Raw genomic sequence first — 21,012 nt, 5'->3', positions numbered from 1 at the left:
GCACACCTACAACTATCTCATACACTGCTGGTGGGAATGTAAATCAGTTCAGCCATTGTGGAAAGCAGTTTGGTGATTTCTCAAAGAACTTAAAGTGGAATTACTATTTGACCCAGGAATCCCATTATTGGATATATATCCAAAGGAATATAACTCATTCTATCATAAAGACACATGAATGCATATGTTCATTGCAGCACTCTTCATAATAGCAAAGACATGGAACCAATCTAAATGCTCAATAAAGTGTATTAGATAAAAGAAATGTGGTACATATACACCATGGAATACTACGCAGTCATAAAAAAAGAATGAGATCATGTCATTTTCAGCAACATGGATGCAGCTGGAGGCTATTATCCTAAGCAAACTAACACAGGAACAATAGGCCAAATACTATGTGTTCTCACTTATAAGTGGGAGCTGAACATTGAGTACACATGGACACAAAGAAGGGAACAATAAACCCCAGGGCCTACTTGAGGGTAGAGTGTGGAAGGAGGGTGAGTATAAGAAAATTACCTGTTGGGTACTATGCTTATTACCTGGGTGACGAAATATCTGTACACCAAACCCTCATGACATACAATTTACCTACATAACAAACCTGCACATGTACTCCTGAAGCTAAAATAAAGCTGAAAAGAAAAAAATTATTACAAAATTAGACTTGGCTAATCATAAAAACACAAATATTAGGGTTGTCAATCTATTTGTATTTGCCATAAATAAAGGATCCAATATAATTTTAAAATATAGAGTTTTTGCTGACAGTTGTGGTACTTAAGAGCTGCTGCTTCTTTTTGATTGTTTGTTTCCATACTTTCTTAATTATGTTTTTGTATATTGAAAAAAATCCATTACTGCATTATTTTATCCAACTTGAGTGATTTATTCAATTAAACCACCTACATTGGCCGTCACAGCCATTTTAACAATCAACAGTGGTTTATTGACCACTACTTTGTATACTTCATGTGCTAGATGTAATAGTTCTCAACATTCAGTATTTGTAAGCAAGAAAGCAGGCTCCACATTTGAAGATTATGATTTGGTAGCTCTGGGAATAGTGCCTAAAATGCCCCAGATGATTCTGGTCTAAGGAATCTTTGGGGACACAGTTCCTGTTTTTAAGAAACTAGCAGTATAGTTTGGGATATGGGATTCTGGAACTTTAGAATAGCACCTATGAAAAAACCTGTAGAGAGTATATAATCTGATTTTTTAAATTTGTACATGAAGAAACTGAGGATCAGAAAGGAAAATTGACTTTCTTACAATGAGTTAATAATATACCCAGGTCTAGAACACCAGTTTCTGATTCCCAGTCCTGCATTTTTGATAAAAAGCTACAGAGAGTAATTTCAACTTCATATAATAAATGAATTTCCTATACTCCTGGTTCCTGGTCAAGTATTTTGACCGTTAGCAAATGGAATAATGTATGTGAACAATGTCAAGTTGAACTATTTTGAAACTGACATTTTTCTAGGTCAGAATGATCCAATATCAGCAATTTTCATAATGGGTCAACAAGTAAGTGCCTAAGCAGCAAATGCCAGGTCTGACTGCAATTTGTTGAATTTGTCAGGATCCCAGAGAATACACATGGGACATTTCAATGATTTTAGGAGGATATATTTGCAAAGACTAATCATGAAGTTATGATCTAAGCGGAGGAAAACCACAAGGAATAGAGTGAGAACCTAAGTCGAACAGCACACATATCATGTAAATCAAGCTTTCTTAAGACGTGCAGAGATTTTTGGTGGAGGAAACAGCCAGCCTGAGAAGATTTCACAGGGAGAGAGCCAGGGAATTACATGCCCAGTCTTTTCGTCTTCCTCTGATCTTCAGCCAAGGTGGCCAAACTCAAGTTGAAGCAAGAGGCTGATGGCACCTATAATGTAGTGCATAAAATTAGCCTTCTAGAAAGGAGAACAACATGGAGAATAGTGAAAAGGCAAACAAAATATGCTGCACACAAGACCGCGTATTTCCACACTACTAATAGAGTAGGGACCATGATTTGGGAAGAATATGACACTATATTAACACATTTTCTGCATCAACATTATATGGTGGTGGGCCATGGTGACAGCTAATGCAGTGAACTGAAGAGGAGATGACTGGGGAGTTGCTTGTCTCCTTGTCATATCTACAGCCTGACTTGGTTCTACTATCTAAAGGTGTCAGTGCTTGTTAGCATCAGTATTCATCTTGAAAATGATTTTCTCAGTTCTCTTAATCTCAGAATAAACTGTCACCTGTGGCAACACATGTACTTACTTTTACTTGGAATATAAGTATGAAAAGTCCAAACCCTTCCATTTACATGTAATTTCTATTAAAGAATCAATGCATCAATACTCTTAGCATTTGATCATTAAATCTTAAAATTTCAGAACCAGACTTGGGACCCGAGAGGCTGTCAGTTCCTCGGCTCCTATCCTGGGAAAGAATCCCTCCTGCTTTATGGTTGATGATTCACCTACCAGTTTGAATCTCTGCAGTGATAAGCTGCATTATTACCACAGGGCATAGCTCCAGGGGTTAGAAAGTGCTTCCCATATTGAACTGAAGTCCACCTTCTTCAAACACCTTCTAGTTATGGGGCCCTGTAACATTTGCAACATTTGCTTCTTTTTCCACGTAGCAGCTTTCAGATATACTCCATGCTTTCTTGTCTGCAGGCTCCCTCTCATTCATTTCAACTATTCTCTTGGCATAATGTGGTTTTCCAGACATTGCTTCAAACAGGACACTTTCCCTAGTTATCTAATTTAGCTATTTTTTTGAAATTCGATTCCTTAGGCTTACTTATTCTATTATGCTCGTTTAAACTTTATATGCATAGAGTCCTATGTACCAAGCTCTATTCTAAGCTATTAATATATGTTGATTCATACAATCCTTATAACAGACATGAGAGCTAAGTTATGTTATTATTCATTTGCAGATAAAATGTGGAGACAGAGAGAGGTCAGGTAACCTGCAAAGCTCACATAGCTAGAAAATAGAAGAGTTAGGATTGTATATTTAGAAAACCCCATTGTCTCAGCCCAAAATCTCCTTAGGCTGATAGGAAACTTCAGCAAAGTCTCAGGATACAAAGTCATTGTGCAAAAATCACTAGTATTTTTATACACTAATAACAGACAAACAGAGAGCCAAATCATGAGTGAACTCCCATTCACAATTGCTTCAAAGAGAATAAAATACCTAGGAATTCACTTACAAGGGCTGTGAAGGACCTCTTCAAGGAGAATTACAAACCACTGCTCAATGAAATAAAAGAGGACACAAACAAATGGAAGAACATTCCACGCTCATGGATAGGAAGAATCAATATCGTGAAAATGGCCATACGGCCGAAGGTAGTTTATAGATTCAATGCCATCCCCATTAAGCTACCAATGACTTTCTTCACATAATTGGAAAAAACTACTTTAAAGTTCATATGGAATCAAAAAAGACCCCACATTGCCAAGACAGTCCTAAGCCAAAAGAACAAAGCAGGAAGCATCACGCTACCTGACTTCAAACTATACTACAAGGCTACAGTAACCAAAACAGCATGGTACTGGTACCAAAACAGAGATGTAAACAAATGGAACAGAACAGAGCCCTCAGAAATAATACCACACATCTAAAACCATCTGATCTTTGACAAACCTGACAAAAACAAGAAATGGGGAAAGTATTCCCTATTTAATAAATGGTGCTGGGAAAACTGACTAGCCATAAGTAGAAAGCTGAAACTGGATCCCTTCCTTACACCATATACAAAAATTAATTCAAGATGGATTAAAGACATCAATGTTAGACCTAAAACCATAAAAACCCTAGAAGAAAACCTAGGCAATACGATTCAGAACATAGGCATGGGCAAGGACTTCATGACTAAAACAACAAAAGCAATGGCAACAAAAGCCAAAATTGACAAATGGGATCTAATTAAACTAAAGAGCTTCTGCACAGCAGAAGAAACTACCATCAGAGTGAATAGGCAACCTACTGAATGGGAGAAAATTTTTGCAGTCTACTCATCTGACAAAGGGCTAATATCCAGAACCTACAAAGAACTCAAACAAATTACAAGAAAAACAAACAAACAACCCCATCAAAAAGTGGGCAAAGGATATGAACAGACACTTCTCAAAAGAAGACATTTATGCAGCCAACAGACACATGAGAAAACGCTCATCATCACTAGCCATCAGAGAAATGCAAATCAAAACCACAATGAGATACCATCTCACACCAGTTAGAATGGTAATTGTTAAAAAGTCAGGAAACAACAGGTGCTGGAGAGGATGTGGAGAAATAGGAACACTTTTACACTGTTGGTGGGATTGTAAACTAGTTCAACCATTATGGAAAACAGTATGGCGATTCCTCAAGGATCTAGAACTAGATGTACCATATGACCCAGCCATCCCACTACTGGGTATATACCCAAAGGATTATAAATCATGCTGCTATAAAGACACATGCACACGTATGTTTATTGCGGCACTATTCACAATAGCAAAGACTTGGAATCAACCCAAATGTCCATCTGTGACAGACTGGATTAAGAAAATGTGGCACATATACACCATGGAATACTATGCAGCCATAAAAAAGGATGAGTTTGTGTCCTTTGTAGGGACATGGATGCAGCTGGAAACCATCATTCTTAGCAAACTATCACAAGAACAGAAAACAAACACCGCATGTTCTCACTCATAGGTGGGAACTGAACAGTGAGATCACTGGACTCGGGAAGGGAACATCACACATCGGGGCCTATCATGGGGAGGGGGGAGGGATGGCATTGGGAGTTATACCTGATATAAATGACGAATTGATGGGTGCTGACGAGTTGATAGGTGCAGCACAGCAACATGGCACAAGTATACATATGTAACAAACCTGCACGTTATGCACATGTACCCTAGAACTTAAAGTATAATAAAAAAAAGAAAAAAAAAAGTCAGGAAAAAACAGGTGCTGGAGAGGATGTGGAGAAATAGGAACACTTTTACACTGTTGGTGGGACTGTAAACTAGTTCAACCATTTTGGAAGACAGTGTGGCGATTCCTCAAGGATCTAGAAGTAGAAATACCATTTGATCCAGCCATCCCATTACTGGGGCTATACCCAAAGGATTATAAATCATGCTGCTATAAAGGCACATGCACACGTATTTTTTTTGTGGCACTGTTTGCAATAGCAAACACTTGGAACCAACCCAAATGTCCATCGATGACAGACTGGATTTAGAAAATGTGGCACATATACATCATGGAATAGTATGCAGCCATGAAAAAGGATGAGTTCATGTCCTTTGTAGGGACATGAATGCAGCTGGAAACCATCATTCTCAGCAAACTCTCGCAAGAACAGAAAACCAAACACCACATGCTCTCACTCATAGGTGGGAATTGAACAATGAGAACACTTGGACACAGGAAGGGGAACATCACACACTGGGGCCTGTTGTGGGGTGGGGGGAGGGGCGAGGGGTAGCATTAGGAGATATACCTAATGTAAATGACAAGTTAATGGGTGCAGCACACCAACATGACCTATGTATACATATGTAACAAACCTGCACGTTGTGCACATGTACCCTAGAACATAAAGTATAATAATTAAAAAAAAAAAAGAAAATGGAAGAGTTAGGATTGAAACCCAGAAAGTTTGGCTCCAGAGTCCATGCTATTAATCATTATGATGTATTGCTTTTCCTGAGTTTGAATACTTTTAAGTAAGAATGAGGCACATGTCAATTTCTTTTTTTTTTAAATTTTTTTATTAATATACTTTAAGTTCTAGGGTGCATGTGCACAATGTGCAGGTTTCTTACATATGTATACATGTGTCATGTTGGTGTGCTGTACCCATTAACTCATCATTTACATTAGGTATATCTCCTAATGCTATCCCTTCCCCTGTCCCCTCCCCACAATAGGCCCCGGTGTGTGATGTTCCCCTTCCCGAGTCCAAGTGATCTCATTGTTCAATTCCCACCTATGAGTGAAAATATGCGGTGTTTGGTTTTCTGTTCTTGCAATAGTTTGCTGAGAATGATGGTTTCCAGCTGCATCCATGTCCCTACAAAGGACACAGGCTCATCCTTTTTTATGGCTGCATAGTATTCTGTGGTGTATATGTGCCACATTTTCTTAATCCAGTCTGTCACTGATGGACATTTGGGTTGATTCCAGACTTTGCTATTGTGAATAGTGCTGCAATAAACATACGTGTGCGTGTGTCTTTATAGCAGCATGATTTATAATCCTTTGGGTATATCCCCAGTAATGGGATGGCTGGGTCAAATGGTATTTCTAGTTCTAGATCCTTGAGGAATCACCATACTGTTTTCCACAATTGTTGAACTAGTTTACAATCCCACCAAAAGTGTAAAAGTGTTCTATTTCTCCACATCCTCTCCAGCACCTGTTGTTTTCTAATTTTTTAATGATTGCCATTCTAACTGGAGTGAGATGGTATCTCATTGTGGTTTTGATTTGCATTTCTCTGATGGCGAGTGATGATGAGCATTTTTTCATGTGTCTGTTGGCTGTATGAATGTCTTCTTTTGAGAAGTGTCTGTTCATATCCTTTGCCCACTTTTTGATGGGGTTCTTGGCTTTTTTCTTGTAAATTTGTTTGAGTTTTTTGCAGGTTCTGGATATTAGCCCTTTGTCAGATGAGTAGATTGCAAAACTTTTCTCCCATTCCGTAGGTTGCCTGTTCACTCTGATGGTAGTTTCTTTTGCTGTGCAGAAGCTCTTCAGTTTAATTAGATCCCATTTGTCAATTTTGGCTTTTGTTGTCGTTGTTTTTGGTGTTTTAGACATGAAGTCCTTGCCCATGCCTATGTCCTGAATGGTATTACCTAGGTTTTCTTCTAGGGTTTTTATGATATTAGGTCTAACATTTAAGTCTCTAATCCATCTTGAATTAATTTTCATATAAGGAGTAAGGAAAGGATCCAGTTTCAGCTTTCTACTTATGGCTAGCCAATTTTCCCAGCACCATTTATTAAATACGGAGTCCTTTCCCCATTACTTTTTTTTGTCAGGTTTGTCAAAGATCAGATGGCTGTAGATGTGTGGTATTATTTCTGAGGGCTCTGTTCTGTTCCATTGGTCTATATCTCTGTTTTGGTACCAGTACCATGCTGTTTTTGTTAGTGTAGCCTTGTAGTATAGTTTGAAGTCAAGTAGCATGATGCCTCCAGCTTTGTTATTTTGGCTTAGGATTGTCTTGGCAATGCAGATTCTTTTTTGATTCCATGTGAACTTTAAAGTAGTTTTTTCCAATTCTGTGAAGAAAGTCATTGGTAGCTTGATGGGAATCCCATTGAATCTATAAATTACCTTGGGCAGTATGGTCGTTTTCACGTTATTGAGTCTTCCTATCCATAATCGTGGAATGTTCTTCCATTTGTTTGTGTCCTCTTTTATTTCGTTGAGCAGTGGTTTGTAATTCTGCTTGAAGAGGTCCTTCATATCCCTTGTAAGTTGGATTCCTAGGTATTTTATTCTCTTCAAAGCAATTGTGAATGGGAGTTCACTCATTATTTGGCTCCCTGTTTGTCTGTTATTGGTGTATAAGAATGCTTGTGATTTTTGCACATTGATTTTTTATCCTGAGACTTTGCTGAAGTTGCTTATCAGCTTAAGGAAATCAATTTTATTGATTTTTTCCAAAAAACCAGCTCCTGGATTCATTGATTTTTTGAAGGGTTTTTTGTGTCTCCATCTCCTTCAGTTCTCCTCCGATTTTAGTTATTTCTTGCCTTCTGCTAGCTTTTGAATGTGTTTGCTCTTGCTTCTCTAGTTCTTTTAATTGTGATGTTAGAGAGTCTATTTTAGATCTTTCCTGCTTTCTCTTGTGGGCATTTAGTGCTATAAATTTCCCTGTACACACTGCTTTAAATGTGTCCCAGAGATTCTGGTATGTTGTATGTTTGTTCTCATTGGTTTCAAAGAACATCTTTATTTCTGCCTTCATTTCGTTATGTACCTAGTAGTCATTCAGGAGCAGGTTGTTCAGTTTCCATGTGTTTGAGTGGTTTTTATTGAGTTTCTTAACCCTGAGTTCTAGTTTGATTGCACTGTGGTCTGCGAGACACTTTGTTATAATTTCTATTGTTTTACATTTGCTGAGGAGTGCTTTACTTCCAACTATGTGTTCAATTTTGGAATAAGTGCGATGTGGTGCTGAGAAGAATGTATATTCTGTTGATTTGGGGTGGAGAGTTCTATAGATGTCTATTAGGTCTGCTTGGTGCAGAGCTGAGTTCAATTCCTGGATATCCTTGTTAGCTTTCTGTCTCATTGATCTGTCTAATGTTGACAGTGGGGTGTTTAAGTCCCCCATTATTGTTGTATGGGAGTCTAATTCTCTTTGTAAGTCTCTAAGGACTTTATGAATCTGGGTGCTCCTGTATTGGGTGCATATATATTTTGGGTAGTTAGCTCTTCTTGTTGAATTGATCCCTTTACCATTATCCAATGGCCTTCTTTGTCTCTTTTGATCTTTGATGGTTTAAAGTCTGTTTTATCAGAGACTAAGTTTGCAACCCCTGCTTTTTTTTGTTTTCCATTTGCTTGGTAGATCTTCTTCCATCCCTTTATTTTGAGCCTATGTGTGTCTCTGCATGTGAGATGGGTCTCTTGAATACAGCAAACTGATGGGTCTTGACTCTTTATCCAGTTTGCCAGTCTGTGTCTTTTAATTGGAGCATTTAGTCCATTTACATTTAAGGCTAATATTGTTATGTGTGAACTTGATCCTGTCATTATGATATTAGCTTGTTATTTTGCTCGTTAGTTGATGTGGTTTCTTCCTACCATTTTACATACACAAACATTTACTTACATATAGTAATCTCTCTGCCACTGAATTCTTAATATTTCAGCCACATAGCTGGGTAGACCATGTTAAGATGGGGCAAGTGCATTTTTCTTATAGGACCTGGAGAAATAAGAAATATAATTTTATCCTACCATTTTCCCTTTTGAGGTGGAAGTGCAGAATTTGTAACACAGAACACGGATGGACATGTGAGGCCACAATCAATGATACTTTGTAGGTGATGCTGTGGCTTCCTGTTGCATTATGTCAGGAGGCAAGGTTGTCTCAGTATGGCTGATACTGAATTTTATCACTTGCTTAGGGTGATGACTGTCAGGACTTTCCATTGTAAGGATATCAACCATCAGGATTAATCAAAGTCTTTGAGCTGGTGGCCAGCTCATTGCTTTGATCATGGCTGTGGGTGTGGGGGTAAGTAACAAATAATAGTAGGGGAGAGAATCTTTCTAGTACTTTAGTTTTCTTTTGTGTCAAAAAATCTCTTTCCACATAAAAAGTGTTATAAATCGTTCTCAGCTTGGCCTATTAATATCTGCTTAACCAGAAATGTTGCCGAAATAGTGCCCATGCATTGTCACTATGTTTACAGTCATTCAGATTAATTACAAGAAACAGCACTGCTTACTCTTGTCTAGAAAACTAGCTACCCTTTATGGCATTGTTTCAAAGGAAGAATGTACCCCTGCTTCTTTGCAAACTTTGGTTCATGACACATTTTAAGTTGCGATATGTCTGCTTATGGTCACGTGGAATCATATCTTTAAGGTCTACTAGCTTATTTTATCATTCACAACATACACTAATTAAATATTTCTCTTTTTTGTGAAACAGTGGCTTTCAGTTACTAAGATGGCATGAAGGACTTGGTCTTTATTTTCGCAAGTGGGTAGGTGTGTCTCAAGTCAGTACCTCTGTAGTTTTATTACCAGTCCATAGAAGCTATTTCAGAAAAGAACAGCTGTCTTTTTCAGATGGATTGGCATATTCTAGCCAAAATCAGGTTAGTTCTTCTCTTTTTTTTGTTCTTCAAGGAGCTTCTGTAAAGAGAAAGTGTGCTATTGAATTCTAGGTGTTTCTCATTTCCTCGCTAGTATATAACTGACATCCTTAGTGCTGAATCTTTAGTTGAACATTTCCACTTATAGGAAAGACTGGCCTTGCAAAATGAAAATATGAGGAATATTGGGAAATGGTGAGTAATCTGATTTGCTTGTGATTGCTGGTCAGAAAGAGAAGTAGTAGAATTTGCAACTGTAAAAGTATATCGGGAACAGATTGTAGAAGGCCATGAGTGTCAGGCTTAGGTGTTGGAATTTTATTCGGTTAGCTATGAAGAGTTATGAAAGGTTTGTGAGCGATGCAGAGACATAATCTGCTCAGGAATTCCAAATTTTTATTATTTAAAAAAATCTGCTCTTTCCCAGGAGATATATGGTATAGGAAAAATGCCATCCTTTTAATGAAGTAAATCTCTTTCCTCTTTGGGATGTTGTATGAACTGCATCAGCAATTCGGCATCTGTGCCTCTCCTGCTTTCCCTTAACGTAAACACACCAGGATCCTCAATGAAGGATGTTGGCAGTGACAGCATTAGTTTAACAACTTCATTGAGGATTCTCTAGATGGTCAGTGATCTTGACTTTCTCCTATAGCCTAAAAGATAATATATTTTAAAGATTTTCCATTGCATTTTCAGGAGTTTGGGGGGAAGTTAATGAACAACTTTCATTTACAAAACAATTTTGTATTCATTTATTATCTTATTTACTTATTTATTTCCAAAGTTTTCTAATGTAGGTTATTGTTATCCCCATTTTACATATATATCCCCATTTTACATATCCCCATTTTACATATTTTACATATATTTACAGGCATACCTCATTTGATTGTGCTTCGCTTTATTGTGCTTTGTGGATAGCATGTTTTTTTTACAAATTGAAGGTTTGTGGCAGCCCTGTGTTGAGTGAGTCTATTGGTGTTATTTTTCCAACAGCATGTGCCCACTTTGTCTCTTGCCGCATTTTGGTCATTCTTGCAAATTTTCAAAGTTTTCATTATTTTTTCTGTTATGGTGATCTGTGATGGTAATCTTTGATGTTATTATTTTAATTGTTTTGGGGCACCATGAATTCCACTCATGTAAGACAGTGTACTTAATTGGTAAATATTGTGTTTGCTCTGACTGACTATTCCACTGAAGGGCCATTCCCCTGTCTCTTTCCCTCTCCTTAGGCCTTCCTTCTCCCTGAGATACAACAATATTGAAAATAGGCCAATTAGTAGCCCTACATAGCCTCTAAGTTTTCAAGTGAAATAAAAAGTTACATGGCTCTCACTTTAAATCAAAAGCTAGAAATGATTAAGCTTAGTAAGGAAGGCATGACAAAAGCTGAGATACTCTAAAAGCTAGGCCTTTTGTGGCAAGCAGTTAGCCAAGTTGTCAATGCGAATGAAAGGCTTTTGATGGAAATTAAAAATGTTACTCCAGTGAGCACATAAATGATAAGAAAGTGAAACAGCCTTATTGCGAATATGAGGAAAGTTTTAGTGGATAGAAGATCAAGCCAGACACAACATTCCCTTCAAGCAAAGCCTAATTCAGAGCAGTGCTATAACTCTCTTCAGTTCTATGAAGACTGGGAGAGATAAAGAAGCTGGAGAAAAAGTTTGAAGCTAGTGGAGGTTGGTTCATGAGGTTTAAGGAAAGAAGCCATCTCCATAACATAAAATGCAAGGTGAAACACAAGTGCTGACGGAGGAGCTGCAGCAAGTTCTCCAGAAGATCTAGCTACGATAATTGATAAAGGTGGCTATACGAATAACACATTTTGGTAGATGAAACATCCTTCTATTGGAAGAAGATGTCTTTCAGGACTTTAATAGCTAGAGACAAGAAGTAAATGCCTGACTTTGAAGCGTCAAAGCAGTGGCTGACTCTTTTGTCAGGGGCAAATGCAGTTGGTAACTTTAAGCTGAAGCCCATTGCTCATTTACTATTCTGAAAATCCTAGGACCCTTAAGAATTATGCTAAATCCACTCTCTCTATGCTCTGTAAATGAAATAACAAAGCCTGAATGACAGCACATCTGTTTATAGCACGATTTACTGAATATTTTAAGCACACTGTTGCAGTCTTCTTCCCAGGAAAAAATACTCCTTTTGAAATGTTATTTTTCAATGACAATGCACCTGGTCACCCAAGAGCTTTGCTTTGATGGAGCTGTGCAAGATGAATGTTTACAATACAACATCCATTCTTCAGTCCATTGATCAAGAAGAAATTTTGACTTTCAAGTTTTATTATTTAAGAAATACATTTCATAAGGTTATAGCTTCCATAGATAGTGGTTCTTATGATGGATCCAAGAAAAGTCCAATGAAAACCTTCTGGAAATGATTTACCTTTCTGGATGCCACTAAGAGCATTCGTGATTCAGGGGAATAGGTCAAAATACAAACATAACAGGAGTGTGGAAGAAGTTCGTTCCAGTCATCATGGGTGACTTTGACGGGTTGAAGACTTCAGTGGAGGAAGTAACTGCAGATGTGGTGGAAATAGCAAGAAAACTATAATTAGAAGTGGAGCCTAAAGTTGTGACTGAACTGCTGCAGTCTCATGAAAAATCTTGAAGGGATGAGTTGCTTCTTACAAACGAGCAATGAGAGTGGTTTCTTGATATGGAATCTACTCCTAGTGAAGATTCTGTGAATATTGTTGAAATGACAACAAAGGATTTAGAATATTACATAAACTTAGTTGATAAAGCAGTGTCAGGGTTTAAGAGCATTGGCTCCAATTTTGAAAGAAGTTCTGCTGTGGGTGAAATGGTACCAAACAGCATCACATACTGAAGATAAATCCTTTGTGAAAAGAAGAGTCAATTGATGAGGCAAACTTCATTGTCTTATTTTAAGAAATTGCTGCCACAGCTGCCCCAGTCTTTAGCAACCACTACCTTGATTGGTCAGCAGCCGTCCGCACTGAGGCAAAACCTTGTCCTAGCAAGAAGATTATGACTTGTTGAAGCCTGAGATGATCGTTAGCATGTTTAGCAATAAAGTGTTTTTAATTAAGATATGTAAATTGTTTTCTAGACATAATGCTATTGAACACTTCATAGGGTGCTATACAATATAAACATAACTTTTATATGCACTGGGAAACCAAAATATTTGTAACTCACTTAATTGTGATATTTGCTTTATTGCAGTGGCCTGGAACCAAACTCACAATATCCCTGAGATATGCCTGTAGGTCTCACAGTCAGTTAGTGGCAGAGACAGAACTAAATTCCAGTCATTTGATTCTAGTCCTGTGAATTTGCCACTGATCCATCTTTAAGGCTAGGAAAATGACTAAACTTGCATAACCTTTAGATAGTGTATTAGTAACATCATTTTCATTTTTAATGGTGAATTATTATTATCATATTTTATCTAACCAGTAGTGGCAAATATGAGGTGCAATGGACATGTTTTAGTGTCACTCTCACTAACTTGATAAGCATATAGCATCAAGCAATTCGTTTCTCTCTTTGGTGTTGGTGTCTTAGGTGTCTCATGTGTAAAATGAAGGGAGAGAATTATACAATCTCTAAGGTTCTCCATAATTCTGACATGCCATGATTCCTTTTTTCCCCAAACTACCTTTGAATTCAATGTTGCAATTTAGTTACGGAAGAAGAAAGAGTTCTATTTAGGCTGCAGATGAAATCAGCTTCCCCACACAATAATTTAGTGCACATTAGGAGAAAAAAATCAATAATAAAGAATAAAACCATAGAGCAATATATTGAAAATAATTTGGGGATGATATTTAGCATTGATTTTTATTTATTTATTTAGTTTTTTGAGACAGGGTCTTGCTCTGTTGCCCAGGCTGGAGCGCAGTAGCGTGATCTCAGCTCACTGAAACCTCCACTTCCCGGGCTCAAGTAATCTTCCAACCTCAGCCTCCCCAGTAAATGGGACTACAGATGTGCCACCATGTCTAGCTAATTTTTGTGCTTTTGGTAGAGACAGGATTTTGCCATATTGTCCAGACTGGTCACAAGCTAGCATTGCTTTTTGACTTAAAAGTTTTCAACATTTTGATGAAGAATGATGCTAAGATATCAACAGTCAGCAGGAGGAAATGGAAATGCATTCTCATGGAAGCTAGTATTTCAGTAAGAGAGAAAGCACAGTGTATTGGTCTTATATTCAGGATTTTAAAGAATTAATTTTTCATTTTTGTGAGTACATCATAGGTATATATATTTATGGGTTGCATGAGATATTTTGATACAGGCATGCAATATGAAATAATCACATCATGGAAAATGTGGTATCCATCACCTCAAGCATTTATCCTTTGTGTTAAAGCAATCCAATTAGTTATTCTAAAATGTACAATTAAATTATTACTACTGATGTCACCCTTTGTGCTATCAAATACTAAGTCTCATTATTTCTATTATTTTATACACATTAATCATCCCCACTTGTCCTCAACCACTCCACTATCCTTCCCAACCTCTAGTGACAATGCTTCCACTGTCTATATCCATGAGTTCAATTGTTTTAATTTTTAGCTCCCACAAATAAATGACAACATGCAATTTTTGTCTTTCTGTGCCTGGCTTATTTCACTTAGCATAATGATCTCCAGTTTCATCCACGTTTTGCAAATGATAGGATCTCATTATTTTTATGACTGAATAGCACTCTATGGTGTACATGTATCACATTTTCTTTATCCAGTCATCTGTTATGGATATTTAGGTTGCCTCCAAATCTTACCTATTGTGAACAGTCCTGTGACAAACATGGGTGTGCAGATACCTCTTCAATATACTGATTTCCTTTCTTTTGGGTATATACCCAGCAATGGGATTGCTGTATCATATGGCAGCTTTATTTTTAATATTTTGAGGAACCTCCAAAGTCTTCTCCATAGTGGTTGTGCTAATTTACATTCCCACCAACAGTGTATGAGGGTTCCCTTTCCTCTACATTCTCATCAGCATTTGTTATTTCCTGTCTTTTGGATATAAGCCATTTTATCTGGGGTGAGATGATATGTATTGTAGTTGTGATTTGCATTTCTCTGATGATCAGTGATGTTAAGCACCTTTTCATATGCCTGTTTGTCATTTGTGTGTATTCTTTTGAGAAATGTCTATTCAAATATTCTGCCCATTTTTAATTGGATTATTATACTTTTTTCCTACAGATTTCTTTGAGCTCTTTTTCTATTCTGGTTATTAATCTTTGTCAGATGAATAGTTTGCAAATATTTTCTCCCATTCTGTAGGTTGTCCCTTCAGTTCGTTGATTGCTTCCTTTGCTGTGAAGAAGCTTTGTAATTTGATGTGATCCCATTTGTCCATTTTGTTATGGTTGCCTGTGCTTGTAGGGTATTGCTCAAGAAATTTTTGCCCAGACTGATGTCCTGGAGATATTCCCCAAAGTTTTCTTGTAGTAGTCTCATAGTGTGAGGTCTTAGATTTCAGTCTTTTAATCCATTTTGATGTGATTTTTATATATGGCAAAAGATAGGGGTCTAGTTTCATTCTTCTGCATATGGATGTCCAGTTTTCCCAGCACCATTTATTGAAGAGACTGTCTTTTTTTCCAGTGTATGTTCTTGGTATTCAGCAATTTTGGATTAATATTAATATTTTAGCTGTCTCATCACCTCTCAGGGTGATTAAAAATTATGTCCAAGGCTTTAGTATTCTCATCTGCAGATCCATCTAGAAAAGATAATCTCTGAAGCCTTATATATTTTCCCTATGATTCTATGAGGATTCTCCTTTCTGCCCCATCTAGTAATTCAAGATTTTTTTTCATTCAGTTTATGAATCTACTTCCAAGAAACTGAATTAGGCTACCCAGGATCAAGATCTTCCACCGTGAGAGTTAAGGGATAATGAGAAAGGGGTTTGTATGAAATTAGTTGAGCTGCCACGGCCCTTCCCCCTACAGCCCATGTCAGATGGATCTAGACCATTGGTGGCCTGAGCCAAGGGTGGACTGTCACCTGACAATGTACCTGTATTTATCTCCTCAGCATACTGATGTCAGTTTGTTAGTTCTGCACTACAGTTCCCTTCTTTCTTCCCCCTTCCCAATGGGGCATCTGTATCACTTCTTGTGATCTGTCCACTAAACCAGCCAGTTTTGTCTACTGTTGACTAGGTTCCCGTTCCTCTCTGGTCAAAGCTTTCCTTATGGCTTTTGTCTGATGAGGGTGCCAATTGCTTGTTGTTAATATTTATACTTAAATAATGCATTCGAGTGCATAAACCACTAGTCTGATAAAGAGAAAACACACTTTGAATGATTCTAGATGTGAAGCAGTAAGCCTGATAATTTTAATATATTGTATTTTTTAACTTTAATATAACATATGTGTGAAGTTATTTTAATTTTAAAGATCCTAAAGCTATTACTAGAGGTGTTATATGGCTTGCCTAATGTCATACAACGAATAAACTCAAATGCATGTTTCCAGACTCTTTAAGCCTGCTTATTTTTTCCCATGTGTATCTATTATATAACTTGATTATTTCAGCAGCTCCATAAGTTAAGTAGGGGAAGGATTACTTGCTTTGTTTTACTTTATTTTGCTTTCTGCTCCATCATAACACCTCGAACAGTAATAGACATATAGTTAATAAAAATGCATTGGATGAGTAAGTGAATTAAATTAGGTTTATAAATTAAGTTCAAACTCACTTGGTTATCAGCTACAGTGTGGCAGTTTAGAGTGAGAACTATTCAAATCAGCTGTTTATACACTTCTGTAAGTCTTTCTCAGGACCTTTTCAGAACAGGAGCCTTGTTCACTGTTAGGGATAAATATTATGGGGAAGACATATTGATGTTTATACTATTCTGTAGCTTTTTCTGAGGATCTTTACAGAACGGGAGCCTTGTTCACTGCTAGGGATAAATATTAGTGGGAAGATGTACTGACTGTCTCCTAAGACTTCTTCTTAACTAGAATCTTAACTTTTATAGCCCTGATTAACTGGATGCTAGGAATAGTTATTATATATGTATTAATGTCAACTTCCTGGGTTCAAGTTAAGAATGAGGAAAAACTGAGACTTAAAGACATACAAGTGCTGGCTGGGCATGGTGGCTCATGCCTGTAATCCCAGCACTTTGGGAGGCCGAGGCAGGCAGATCACGAGGTCAGGTCAGGAGATCGAGACCATCCTGGCTCACACAGTGAAACCCCGTCTCTACAAAAAATACAAAAAATTAGTCAGGCATGGTGGTGGGCGCCTGTAGTCCCAGCTACTCGGGAAGCTGAGGCAGAAGAATGGCATGAACCCGGGAGGCGCAGCTTGCAGTGAGCTGAGATCACGCCACTGCACTCCAGTCTGGGCGACAGAGCGAGACTCCGTCTCAAAAAAAAAAAAAAAAAAAAAAGACATACAAGTGCTGTAAGATGATTAATGGTAGCCCCAATCACAAACACACCTGGTACTAGGACCCAGGATTTCTAGCTCCTAGTCCATTACTTGATTCCACACCATGCTTCTTGACCCTTGGCAAAAGCCGTATCTTTTACCATATTCCTATTTCCTCTGAACTACCCAGGGCCTTTATTTCTAGTCCTGTCAAACAGCACCGAGCTCCTCCTCAAAAAGTGAAAGTATCAGTCACAGTGCCTAAGCCTCATTAGGTGGTTAGTAAAGTGCATAGTCTTCAGAAAGACTTACAGAAGTAATCCAAATTGAAGAATCAGTAGGTACCTAAAGGACACTGGAAAGTTAGAGAAGTTGGATCATAGCCTTATGCCTGCCTCTCACTAGCAATATGACTTTGGGGAATTTGGTTTCTTGTCTGTACTTGTTTTCCTACGTATAAAATGAGAGTGATTAAGGCATCTCATAATAGTCTTAAAGTCTGGTAGCTTTAACATTTGATGAACTACTACTGCTTGGTTTCCCCATCTCCATAGGATGAGGGTAGAAGTAGACTATATACAATTCAAGGATCTGTCTGACCCTGTTTTTCTGTGAACTTAAATTTCTCTGGGCTAGAAGTGAGGTAAGTTCTCAGTAACATTTCCCTTCTTTATTTTGATGCCTGTTTAATCATTCAACACAATTTTATGAACCAACTGTATGCCGGAAATGTTTTCAGTGACATTCTGTCCAGAATTTCTGCTTGTGTCTCTTTACTGCTGGGATGGGGCCAGGATATATGCCTGGCAAAGCTCATATCAATGCTAGAGTAAGAGTTCAAGTATTAACCACACTGTCTGCCTCCTACATAAGCAATCATTGTGACAAATATGTAGTGATTGTTATTTTGGTTAAGATATAGGTCTATGTAATTGGCCCAGTCTATTAATTGAAATCTTCTTGAATTAAAATATCTAGTCATGTATTTTTTTTCCTATTAAGAACTATTATTTTTTTCTTTTTCTTACATTGCCTCAGGCTGTCTCCTAAGCACGCCCCGGATATTCCTGATGACAGCACTGACAACATCACTATCTTCACCAGAATCTTGGATCGTCTTTTGGACGGCTATGACAACCGGCTGCGACCTGGGCTTGGAGGTCAGTCCTTTTAAGATCTTTGAAGTCCTTTTAAGATCTTCTTCTCGGCCATTGTTATCTAAAAAGAGTTATAAGGTGCCTTCAGTAGTCTGTTGGCCAATGAGATTAATGTAAAGCTGAATTTCTTCCTTATGAGCACTGAAAATTAGTCATAATCCTCCATTTCAGTAGGTGATTTCTCTGGTCTGGTTTCAGAAGATTCTAGATTTTTGCTAGGTGCATATTGAGTAATACACAGATGTTCCATGACTCACAATGGTTTGATGTATGATTTTTGTCTTTATGATGTGTTTTTGGGACATAGCCCAATGGATTTAGACTTACGACATTTCCAATTTATGATGGGTTTATTGGGATGTGGTCTTATAAGTTGAGGAGCATCTCTACCTCAAGGTTAGACAATGCCCATTTCTAGTAACAGAATACCAATACCTGCCTGGATGACTGGTGTGGTCCAGGAAAAGCTGAGAAACATGCCTTTGTTTTCAAAATCCTGAGCATATATCAGCCTGACACTCCAAAAAGGAATAATCCACTGGCTATGTGAGATCTTAGTTGGTTATCAGTTTAGTATAATCAGCAATATGATCACAATAAGGTAAATGTATTATAATATATCGGGGCTATTATAAATTCACAAAATGTAACCTAAAGCTATTTTATAATTTGTAATCCATATTCAAAATTTTCCAATTATCCCCAAAATGTACTTTATGGAAATTTTCATTGATTTAGGATTCAATCCAGGATTATGCATTGCATTTATTGTTGTGTCTCTTCAGCCTACACTCAGCATTTCTTTGTTTTTTATGACATTGATTAGATCTTCCATATTCATTTTCAAAGTAACATCATAGGAGTTAATTATGTCTTTGTCAGCACATTACTCAAGAAGGGACTTGATGTCTGTTTGCCCCATTACTGGTAGTGCTAATTTAGATGTTTACCAGGTTGCTGCACTCTAAAATTACTATATTTAAAGTTTATAATTAATATGTAATTTGTGGAGAGATGTTCTGACACTATTTTATGCCTTTTCCAGCTTATACCCAACAGTCTTAGCAACTACAGATTATCTTTGTGAGACTAATAACAATTATGGTGACAAAATGGTGATTTTCTAAATCTATTATTAGTCTACACTTATTACATTACATTTTATTGTAAGAAAAAAATCTTTTTTCTCTTTAATTAATTAGCTAATGTCAGTATGAATGGATTCTTGCTTTATTTGATGGATTACAGACATTAATATCATTCATTTCAATAGACTATATTTATTTTGACTAAGGTTTTTGCTAATAATTTCCCATATTCCCTAGTGGAAGCCTATTCCATTTGTCTTCTGTTTCCTTTTGATATGCTCTCATTTTTTGAGTACTTTCTTATTATATGGCATGACAGTATATTCCAGACTTATTTTATACTTTTGATAATCCAGACTTGGAATTAGTCATTTTTCCAAGCATAAATGGTACCTTTTGTGGGAAATTACATTTATAATCAAATTTCTGGCTGCTAGGTGTCTCATTACTGCTAGGATCTCATTGCTTCCAGGATTTTTCAGTAGATAGAACTGGGAAAATAGCAAATGCACACACACTCACACATATACACACACAGATGTATTGTATATATGTATGTGTATGTGCATATATGGCAATGAGTTTACACTGATACTACTAATTGCAGTCCAGCAAGTACTTTTAATTGATACATTTACCCATTTGTTTAATCCTACAATATACAAAACTATTTTGAAATTACTATAACCATACTACTACAATAAACACATTAAGTAAAGTTAAAGATATATTTGCAGTTTTTTCATTGTGTTTTGATTTTGGACTAAGGCCATATAACACCTGCTTTTATATAAATAATGGTTTTGAGTAGAGCATATTGAAGGAAGAGAGACCAGTCACAAATTAATTGCAATTTTCTAGGATGAAAAGAATGACTATGTGAATGCAGAGAATTTGGTGACTGCTTAGATTATGGGGTTAGAAAAGTGGAGGAGAAAGGGATAACTTCTAGGTTCCTGGCTTGTATGGTTGGGTGGTGCTATTTTCTAAAATAGGGAAAACTGGAAGGAGAATGGTGCAATTTCGTTTTGTTTCTTTTGGATTTGGGGTTGGAACAGTTAATATGGAAAGAAGAGAAAGAAAGTAAGGACCAGATTTACTCTCTCATCTTAAACAACCACAAAGAAATGAACAAATATATAGTGTTTTACAGAAATCAAACAAAGGCAGCACAGGATATTGATTCCTGAAAGAAAGAAAACAAACAAGGTGAGCTCTGTGATTGCTGATGCTTAACTGACTGGAGAAAATTTTTAGGCTACAGTGCAGTGAGGGGAACCCAAATGGTGTCTGGTGGACTGTTTCAATTGAGAAGAAGTTGAGAAATTGGGGATGCCAAGGTTATTAATTCATAAGGCAGAGGAGAAGATAGAGCTGCATGGAGAATAAAAAGTTGTGGAGAGAGAGAGAAAGAGAGAGACAGAGAGAGAGAGAGAGAGAGAGAGAGAGGCAGAAATCTGTAGAGGGTGCTTCATAAGTT

At 37.2% G+C, this 21,012-nt stretch overlaps 1 protein-coding gene across 1 annotated transcript in view; it reads left to right on the top strand.

The window, feature by feature from the left end:
• The window catches only part of GABRA3 (gamma-aminobutyric acid type A receptor subunit alpha3), a 330,737-nt gene that overhangs the window by 108,396 nt on the left and 201,329 nt on the right, over window positions 1–21,012 (top strand). The window contains 1 exon segment of the mRNA XM_033201527.1: window positions 18,326–18,447. Within this exon segment, the coding sequence (XP_033057418.1) occupies window positions 18,326–18,447 (122 nt within the window).

This window comes from Trachypithecus francoisi, unplaced genomic scaffold (genome assembly GCF_009764315.1).
Source record: "Trachypithecus francoisi isolate TF-2019V2 unplaced genomic scaffold, Tfra_2.0 Lachesis_group6, whole genome shotgun sequence".
Classification (NCBI taxonomy): Eukaryota; Metazoa; Chordata; class Mammalia; order Primates; family Cercopithecidae; genus Trachypithecus; species Trachypithecus francoisi.
Note: the sequence above shows the minus strand (reverse complement) of the source record. Positions and strands in the feature narration are given on the sequence as shown.